Raw genomic sequence first — 10961 nt, forward strand, 5'->3', positions numbered from 1 at the left:
GATGTGATCTTTTTCTTTGTACATCTTCACGCACGCACGCACGCACGCACGCACGCACGCACGCACGCACGCACGCACGCACGCACGCACACACACACACACACACACACACACACACACACACACACACACACACACACACACACACACACACACACACACACACACACACCCCCCCGCACAAAAACACCTTTAAAATATACAATAAGTGGGGAGAAAGACCCAAGATGCTCAAGCTAACAACCCTCATCTCTAAAATGTATAGGACTGAACATCTGTTAACAGGATTATAAATTATGTATTGGTATCACAATAAAAAAAAGGAGAATATCAACATTTAAGTTATGGGATTCTGTTATGAATTTACAAAAGTGTGAATACAATGATTACATTATTGATGAATGATGATGTTAGCAGGTATTAAACACTATATATTTTCACTACGCAGTAATACGTTTATTTTTAACACCTCTTTGCTGTTGTTGCATATAAACGTGTTTTGAAATTAAGCCTGCATAGAATGATCATTCATCTACATTTTCTACACAGGAAGCAGAGATTAGAATGTTGTATTTCTTGTCACTTCCGGTCACCATCCTGCATATTCTCAGGGTGCTGTTTTTTGCATTAGATTCCACAGGTAATGTAATTAGTTGAGTTATGTAGATTTAGTTGTGAATAACACAGATTTTAAGTTTTTAATTAAACTGTGAAACAAACCAGACAGACAGCAGGAAAGCTGCAAGGGACATATTGTAAAAGTGGACGACTCTGGCAGCCGCTACACAGTAAAATCCTCAGTTGTTAATTTGTCAATTTGCAACTCTGAGTGTGTACAAATGTAACCAAACGGACCAGTCCATTCGGTTACAATTGTACACTCTCAGAGTTAAATGCACACAGTTTTTTTTACTGTGTGCTCAGTCCAAGGCCTGCAGATGTACTCATACTTAAGCAGTCTTCTCAATGTCTATCAAGGCATCAGTGGCCACAGAGGTATAGTGCGTAGCAAAAAATCCTGAAGGGGGCCTCAACAAGTGTCACTTGGTAGCGGCGGACATCTTGGGGGGTCATAAACAGCTTGACTTAACATTGACTCTTACCCCCCCCCCCCCAATATGTCTGCAGCTACTATGCTACTATGCCACGTCCCCCCGCCCCCGTGGTGACGACACGTTGCCAAGCACTATAGATACATAGGTATAAATATTAATCATTTCAATAACTGTAAACTAGAAACTGAAACGCCTAGCAGCGTGGCAGATTAAACAAGTGCTGATGAGTACTAGTTATGCAACAAATTTCTGCTGAAACGGATTTGTGTTTGTTTGTGTTGTAATTTCCCATGGACACCCATGTACGTATAACATGTTTGAGCTCGCTCAACGTTATCAGATTTGATAGTATCAGGTTGGATTGTTATGCAATTCTCTGGGTATTTCCAGAGAGGCACAGTATGATTATCATAAATGAGAGTGCAGATCTACAGTATTTCCAGATAATCAGAGTGAGTGGATATTCCAGTGTTGTTCTCTCTCCTTAATCTGTGAGATCATCAAGTGATGCATTCCTGAGATGTTCCACTGATATAGATAGATAGATATAATCTAATCTTTGCCAATGGGCAACAGATTGCTGTTCTGTGAAATATTTAAATTATTAGAAATAAAGAAATATTATTATTGCATCTCATGAGTGAGGTTTTGTTTTGTTGAAATACAATTTAGCCTCCTGTTAAAATGCAGATTATATATATAAAGTATATGGCAATGCAAGTAGGGTTGAGTATCTAAATTCGTATTCCAAATTACTGGGTTATCAGGTACCCATAAAAATGAAGGAATAGGGATCGGCAAAATCCTAATCATCTAAGGGTCCAGTATTTTTCCTATAAATAAAGCATACAACAAGCTAACTGCTACTGTCTTCCATTGTGCTGTCAAGGAATAAAAATATGAGAGGTTACTATTCATTACACTTCTTAAAGTTGACAATAATGTATGTAACCTTATTTTACAGGGACAATTGTGTTTAAATTTAAACACCAGTATTTTCAGTACAAAAAGTAAAAAAATGGCTTTTATTTATGACTAATAACATTGCATTGTGGTATTAGTCGTAAACATATACTATGAAATGCTGCTCGACTGGATTTCGGTAGTGCCACGATTAGACCGACGTTCAGTTCAGTTGACCAGTCGTATCCTCAGAGTGTTCCTAATGACATGTTTCTCTGCTATGAGCGATGCCACTGCCCAGGGCACTGCGTATTCCAGAGTCACTAATCCCCCCAGGTGGTACCTGTAACCTGAGTAGTCCCAGGGACACGCCCCCAGCGTCCTTAGCCCCACCCCCCAGGTAAACTCCCACAGGTAAATGAACAAGGTGTAGGCAATCATCCGCACAGGCAAGGGGAGCCGCTGTGCCAACAGCATGGTTCCGAGGCTCTCCAAGAGGTAGATGGCTGTGGCGTACATGGGCAGAGCCCATAGGCTGCTATGTCCTGCCAGCCTCCTGTCCTGGGTGTCACACCAGTCGTAGACGGCGGTAAAGGCCACCTCACAGAAACAGCCATGCAGGGCGTAGACATACAGGCGGGCCAGGGGAGGAAGAGGATGCAGTGAAACGCTCCCTAGTCGTTCTTCATCATCACCAGCTCCTGTCATGAGATGACCACAAACAGTACAAGTACAGTAATGTCAGCATCACGTTCTCCATTTGGAGTGTATTGAAATACAATTCTGTGAAGGTCATCCAGGGCATTTCCAGGCATTAAATATTCTAATCTAACATATCATCGTTAGCCTTGTAGCTCTCACTTGTACTTTGTACTACTTAAGGCAATTAATCTACAGTATCTTTATACAACACCAACTAAAATCACACACTGTAACATCCTCAGTTTTAAAAATGTGTTTCCCTTTGCACCGGAGTCTTCTTGTAATCACATTCAACTCCACTAACAAAAAAAACAAACAAGGTGCTGTGCTGCATTGACCAATCCCAGAAGGCCATTTCTTTCTTTCATCTTTCTTAATACACCTGCTGGAAATTATAATAAACATTCATGTACTAGTTTATCGTTTTCTCCATCTCTGTCTCCAAGATAATGGCATCAACTTCCAACCACACACAGTAAAATCCTCAATGTTAATTTAACTCTTGCAGGTCCATTTGGGTCCATTGTTACACTCTTTGAGTTAAGTATCACGATTGTATCGTGCAGTTATGCAACTATGTGTCCTCTCATGAACTCTCTCTGACTTCTCTTTTCTGGTGACCTAGACCAGGGTAAGAACGTGGTAATGCACAAATACCAGATAGTCTGCTGTTCAACAGTGTCATTGCCTGTGTTCTGAGCACACATTTGTGTGTTTTAAAATGGTATTCTGCTCAAGATCATAAGAATTTGCTACTTTATTGCCATTATATCAATGAAATTAAGAATTCTTCTGTTTACTTGACTTTCTCTCTGTTGCTGCTAAAATTACGAATGAATACACCATGTGCCTTGTTGTCTCCCTGGACGTTGTTGTTTGATCCAGGATAGCAGTCATGCACTGGTCAAGTGCAGAGAATGCAACAGTCTCCTCTCCTCCTCTAGTGGCTGTGACACTTGCCTTGTTGTGGGCATTGATATATTTTTTGGCCTCCCTTTGAAGTGCCACCACTTTTTGGCTGGACCAGCTGGGCCAGCCCAGTAAACAGAAATGTACTGTAGCTCGCTGACTAACAGTGTGATAAGGTTAAGTTACAGCATTGGTATGCCAGTTGGCCTAACAATTGACTAGCCCCTCATTAGGCTATAGGATGTAGTGAGCTAACCCAGTGAGATGAGTACGAGTCTATGTTCAACCCAGAAACCATAGCAAATTGTGCACACCGTTTTCAGATTGAATGTGTCCCAGCTTAATTACATTTAGCCACGGTTAGCTCTTATCTTTTGAGTAGTCAGTTACTGGTCCTTTGACCTCAGGTACAATGTGTAAAGATCTAATCTAAACAGAGCATGACTAAAATGCAAAGCATAAATTAGAATACAGTAGAATAAAATTATACTTTTGAAATGCCTCGTGTACATTCTGATTTCTGACATACCGTAATATTATTTGTCTTATCATCACCCTACATACAGCATAAATCCCCTGAAAAGGTGTTGGTCTTAGAAGATTAATTAATTAATTTACAATTTCCACTCCAAAATGATTATTTATTTATTTGTGTCTAAAACTCCTGCACTGCACTACAGTATATAATTCTTATGCCTGTTTGTCCTTCCTTCTCAGGCATTGCACAGTCTCCAGTGGATTAGCGGCCTAATAACCCAGCTTAGCCAAATCAAAGACTTGGTAAATCAATAACAAGTTATCCATCTGTATTTGAAAATACATCAACGCAAGTTTGTCAGTGGCAGTCTGCCCAGATACTTGTCTTCATTTTGAATAATTCTAAATAATACCTCGACAATTCAAATGAATCATGTCTTAGAGTAGACTCAAAGATTGCAGTTTCATTACTTCACACACCCTGCAGTAGATGCAACAATAATGCAATTGTGTGTGACGATCAAAGGCAGCAAATATACACATACTGTATTATAGACCGGTATATTACTCACCTTGAGTTTTAATGCCAGGAGTCATCCTTGCATGCACTGTTCTCGCCTCCATCCCTGGGCAGCGTGTGGATCTCTGTGGATTTGCAAATAATCCTGCTTCCCTGTGTGCCGAGAGTGTGTGTGTGTGTGTGTGTGTGTGTGTGTGTGTGTGTGTGTGTGTGTGTGTGTGTGTGTGTGTGTGTGTGTGTGTGTGTGTGTGTGTGTGTGTGTGTGTGTGTGTACGTTTTGATCCTGGGCTAAACATTAAGCTGCTCCATGTTATCTGAGTGGGACGGTGATGTCTCTGCAGGCTGAGGTCAGAGAAGACCCAGGAAGTCCACCTGGATCGTCAATGACCATGAGTGTGTACACTGTGTCTGTGTGTAGTAGTAGTAGTAATACTATTGATCCCAGCCCAGTTGCTCTCAGCATTTGTGTGTGTATGTCCTAATAAGTACATAAATGGTCCACTACTTAGCAAGGTAGTTTATACAGGAATGCAGTGTGTTTCACTTCAAGTAAGGTGCTTTTCTGTCCACACAGAGAGTAATTTGCATAAACAAAGAAGCAGCCAAGTGATAACGTATAACCACTTGCAAATACTGTATGGACAGTATTTGAAATAAATGGTGCATTCATATAGTGTATTTATAGTATGTATTCTCGAAAGGGCCTTACAATGTGCATTACATTCCCCTATTCACATTCAAGCCATGCAAGGCACAAACCTGCTCACCAGTAGCAGTTACTGGTTCAATGTCTTGCTCAAGAACACTTCGATACTAAGCCTGGAGGAGCCGGGGACCTTCCGATTCCCAAGTGGAATCGGCATCCCCATAACAATCAAAAGCTGTTGTGTTCTAAAAAACAAACAAATAAACAAATAAAAAAACTGTCTTTGTTTTCGTATAGGTTCGCTATCCCTCTAACACCTATTAACTCCTTATAAGTGTTGATTATTTGGTTTGTGCTGTGAAAGAACTAACTAGTGGATGAAGGGACGGCATCAGGCAAAAATGGAAGCTACCTGCAACACTTTTTCAGTACGGTTGACTTGCACTGTGACAACTGCAGTTGTCAGAATAAGAACAGATTTGTATTGTGGTACTGTGCCTGCCGCGTTAATTCACCAGCTGCATCACAATGAAAAGCTCCTCTTTTTGATTGCTGGTCACACAAATTTTGTTCCTGGCCGGTGAATTGGCTTTTAGTCAAGCAGCAGCCTTTTCTTTTTGTTTCTTTTTTAACTTTATATTGGAGTAATTGACAAAATTGCAATGCGATGTAATGCAAGGGTGCGGACTAGATGACACGAACTCGGGAAGCCTGGATCGCTGCCCTCCACTCCACTTCCAGCATCAGGGTCTAAAGCTAGCTGTTGTGTTTCTGGCCACTGTCACGCTGCGGCGTGACATGTGGTGATGCACCCTCTTCCCCTTCTCGCTGTGCCTTGGGTTGGCTCCCACAGTGTCACTTCGCTCGCCATCAGTTCCAGGTGCCTGACAGACACAGTGCCCAGCCAGGCTCATCCTTCTCTCCCTGCTTGCTCTTGTCCTGACGGCTGCACCCTTGGGTAAGCTACCAGGCAGGCACAGATCTGCACTCTGAGGAGTGCACTTTTGTAGTTGATGTTTTTATCATTCATGTGAGCAAACGTTATATGTGGGAGTGATAGTTATGCACTATGTATTAGTATATTTATAATGTATTATTATTAATAGAGTTGTTTTTCCCTATGACCCACACAAAGTACCAGATACTTCCATAAGGAGGCAACAAGGAAAAATCAGACTCAGAACACAGGTAGCCATTGGGTATAACGAAACATCTTGTATTCAGACAGAGAGAATAGAAGGTTACAGTGTCACAGGTATGGCAGGTATCATCGGTCGGCGTCTCTCTGTGGTTTAACAGAGAAAGCACTGGGCTTTAACAGTGTCCAGTAACATAAACATATGACATCATAGGATGTGACATAGATGAGTTTCCGGGCGAAGGTGGACTTCTCGGATTGGATGAGAGCGATGATTACGTCGTCGTCAGATGAGGATGACGATGGTAGATGATGAAGATGATGATGATGGTGTGACAGTTTATCTTTGGACAACAGCGTCCCCATGTCTGGGTCAACACATTGACATCTGCTCTGACCTGTCACTGGTCAGTGATGATTTGGTGACACTGAAGGAAGACAGCTGTAGAAAAGAACATCTAGATACAGTGTTCGCAAAACAATAGATAGCCACAGAAAGCCTGTAGCATGGGTTTGACCTTGGCTTGCATAGACAGAGAGACTGGGAGTACAGAAGCAATATTTAACATGACTGATTTAGGCCCATATAACACCATTATTAATAGGACATTTTAACCAGGTTAATGGACCCTAGACGCATTATGATAATTAAGATAAGAGATTAACTCTATCAATTATTTATATGAAAAAATATATATTTTGTGCAATTTGCTTAAACAGCAGCTGCTGTGTGGCAGTGACTATTATGTGCTATTTTTGTTTGACAGATTAATTTAATGGAGTTAGATGCACCTTTATCAGCTGATGCGTTGTGAGCTTGTAGATCGTCTGTTTTCAAAATAATTTAGAAAGGTTTTGTGCATATAGGTGATTAAGTGGTTAAGCTTAATCATTGAGCCTCCACCCCCCTTCAGTCATCCAGCCCTTCACAGCTTAGCAGCAGTTGGTGAGGAGGACATAATCTCAAACTGACAAATTTGATTACTCTTAACACAATATCTCTTAAAGGTAGAGCAACAGATAAGGGACAACTTTTGATATTTAGTAGTCCACATCCAAACAACAATATCAGTTTCATATAAGTATAGGGAAATAACTTAAAATGAGACATATTGAATAGGTGACCCTGCAGGTAGCAGAATGGAATTGCACAGTGATGACATCACGAGTGGGGGAAGTTGCTAGATGTACATACTGTATTGACAGTACTTCTTGTACATCATAGCCTTGAATATGACATGTTGTGTGCCAGGTTGATTTAGCTGTTCAAACATATGTATTGTTTATGAGAAAGCCAAATTATAATGTAGGTATACTGTTTTTCACATGACTTGAATTTCCAGCTTTTAAAATGATCTGTTGCCCTGTCTTTACTGTTTTAAAGTTCCAAACTAATGAAGGAACAGGTTGGTATAGACAGTAGGTAAAGAATGTAACTGGGGGGAAAAATCATACTTTTATGATCGCATATTCACTATTGTACCACATTCACCATTGTACATTTGTTGGGAGAAAATGTGAGGACGTTTCTATAAGCTGTATTTCCAAAACTATTGGTTACAGTTTGTAGCTCTGATCCTCTAGCAACAATAAATGACCATCTAGTTTCTGTGCTCAGTCACATAATGTCTATGCATCACATACAGTAAACTCTCCTGGTATGTGTTTATCACATTCACATCCCTTTTTCTGCTGCACAGGGGCAGTGCTTTGAAGTAATTAACCTGTAGGTTATCAGAGGAGCACAGTAGTCAGGTGTAAAAATGCAGCATGCAGCTCCACAATAAAATCTTGAGGAAATAAAATATATCACCCATTCCTCTTTGGGTCCATAACATTTACATAATAGTACAATATAATCATTGTTGTCTTATGTCAGGGGCATATGACCATACACATTTTAATAACTAACTAACCAACTAAATAAATAAAAACATTAATATATTATATGTAACTATCTTCCAACTTCTCTGCACATTCTTCATAAAACATACAGACAAAGCCCTCAAGCTCAGGGTGAAGCTGCTATACACTATGATATGGATATTAAGCTGCAGACATTCACTCACTCACACACAACAGTGTCTCCATATGTGTATAAAAATAGTCCATGCGATGTGCCATAAAGTCTCCATTTGGATAAGCAGATGTTGGGCCTGACCTGTCTTGTTTGTTTTACTGTGTACTCTAATAAAAATGAGATAAATGACAGATCTCCAGATCAGAGTCCAGTACATCTAACAAACTCCCTAGGAGGGCTGGGGTAAGAGACCATACTCACTGTGCTGTTTAGGATGTCAATGGCCATTAGGTTATTGACTGACAAAGGTCTGACTGTGTGTACAGGGGTGAGTGGAGCAGTGCTCCTATATCTGCTCTTTCGTTTCCAATTCATTATTGAATTCAATTGGTGTGGTTGCAGTTTAATTGAGCTGAACTGTCTAGAACACCTTTGAGATCCTGGCGTGTTATTGTAGAATATTAAGCATGTTTGGCTCACTAAAGCATAAAGCATTCATCTGTTTGTTTGTTTGTTTTTCTTAATGATAATTAAGCTATAACACAGAGTACAGGTCAAGTCTTTGTGCTACACTAAAAGAGATGTCACGATTACCACCTTCTTGTTGCCATGAAACATTTAAAATAGCTTTTTGGGCGTGGATCTCATTTTGCCGTTATAGCAAACATATTAAAGGCCAGAGAACACGAGAGAACATAAGAGAATCAGAGAAATATGTGAATTATGCAGAGCATTAGGACTCTATTTGTAAAACTAATACTCAGTAATGCTTTTGGAAATAAAAAGGTTGACTTGCAAGCTCTCTGGGTTGTGTGAGCAACATGGAAAGGGAGAGAAAATGAATAGAGAGGGAGAGAGATAGAGGAGGGATGCAATAGGCTGAAGCACAAATGGGAGTTCCTGTCTGTATTTAACCCTAGCATCCATATTCTGGGCATGTAACAATATGCAAAAACAGATGAACATTAGTATATAGAAGAATATTTGGTGAAAATAGCCAAACATTCAGCATAAATAGCTGATTTACAAGCTCACAGCGCGCCACAGCGTGCATGACGCATTATGAGCTGGTAAATTGTCTGATTGACGCACGTATATGTAGTGTTTAAAGTGGTTAAGCTCTTTCAGTTGGTCACCTCAGGGTTTTACATATTTGGGAATTAGAATAACACCAGAAAGAGTGTATGTTCATAATGGCGGACACGTGTCGTCAGGTCCTGCTGGGCTCCGGCCTCATGATGCTCTTTCACCCTTCACGTACATCAAAGTCCTGGTGCAGGTTGGACATGAGCCTCTGCCTCCCACTATGGCCAGGAGCCTGTTTGGCAGAAAAGTCTATAATAATAATAATCTTCTCATATTACAATTGGCTTAAGGGAGGACCGGCCGGCGGGCGGGCCAGTGGACCACGTCGTCACACTCATGTAACTACTTTGTCGCGCTCATGTCACCAAGACTCTATAAGGAGTTCCCAATGCAGCTACGCCCAAATTAGCGTGTTGTCTAAACTTCAATGTGTCGTCATGGCATCAGGCGTGAACAAATCAGTCAGCTGAGCGCCATATAGATGGAGACTCCACCCCACTCCCATACCCCACCATACCCTCCCATACCCTCCCCAACCCCCACATCGTCATAAACCCCAATCCCCCATTTCCCAAGCAGTTCCTACATAAAAAACATTTGGTTTTCCAGTATATTCTTTTAAAATTGTTTGGCTTCTTTGTTTTATTTTTTAAGCAAAGGGTCGGTTTCCTCAACATGTGAATAGGCCAGGGATACCATGCAGATTTTTTTTATTTTATTGTTTTGTATTTTTTATTCTTGTCTGCAGAATTGTTGTAAATAGTGTTCTTATTTTCTGTCATTTTTGTTTATTTGCTGGAAGAGATAGCTTTGTATGGAGATTGCACAGTGGTTAAGAGCTTGAAATTGTATTTGTTGTCATGTGATGTGATCAAGTGTAGTCCTTCCCCCTGAACTTGACTTGTTTTCACAAATCATTGCAACATTGGTTGCAACAGTGTTTTTCACAATACTCAGTATATCAACCTGAAAAGAGGAACATTGATGAACATATCTGATGAAAGCAATAAAAGTAGGTACATGTAGTACTTTCTAGTTACGGTGGGGAAATTGCTTCACAATAACACAGTAAATACTATTCACCACAGACAATAGCAATGATTCATGATGAAAACGAGTGGATGTGTGTGCATCACTGACTGTATGGTGTGCAAGCATTCATGTACGTATGTGCTTGTTAATTATGGAGATCAAATCTGGGGAGCACGTTGTGCCTTCCAGTCACAAAGACAAACTCACTCAAAATTAAAACAATCTTCCTATTAGAAAGTTAGGGAAATCTGTACAAAATGTGACCTTCAATTGAACATTCATTGTTAAGTTTCCCTAGAATTTCATCCCCAAACTACATTTGCTACACCTTTGTTCCACTCATAGCATTGTCTTCCTGTGTTCCACGATATCATCACACCTCAAGCGTACAGTGATATGCTGGCATCAGGCCAGAGAGGAAGTCATCTTTTAAATCAGTGTCTCAGGGATCTTGTGTCATAACAACTGAAATC

The 10961-nt window shown here is 40.5% G+C and overlaps 1 protein-coding gene across 1 annotated transcript; it reads right to left on the reverse strand.

Moving 5' to 3' along the window:
- Nucleotides 1–2186: 2186 nt before the first annotated feature.
- On the reverse strand, nucleotides 2187–2666 carry LOC308100553 (transmembrane protein 229B-like; the record flags this gene model as incomplete). Its single annotated transcript, XM_080449620.1, has 1 exon — nucleotides 2187–2666. The coding sequence occupies one exon, from the start codon at nucleotides 2664–2666 to the stop codon at nucleotides 2187–2189; it is 480 nt and encodes a 159-aa protein (XP_080305746.1).
- Nucleotides 2667–10961: the final 8295 nt, after the last annotated feature.

Source organism: Gymnoscopelus braueri, assembly GCF_963280865.1.
Source record: "Gymnoscopelus braueri genome assembly, chromosome: 14".
Lineage (NCBI taxonomy): Eukaryota > Metazoa > Chordata > Actinopteri > Myctophiformes > Myctophidae > Gymnoscopelus > Gymnoscopelus braueri.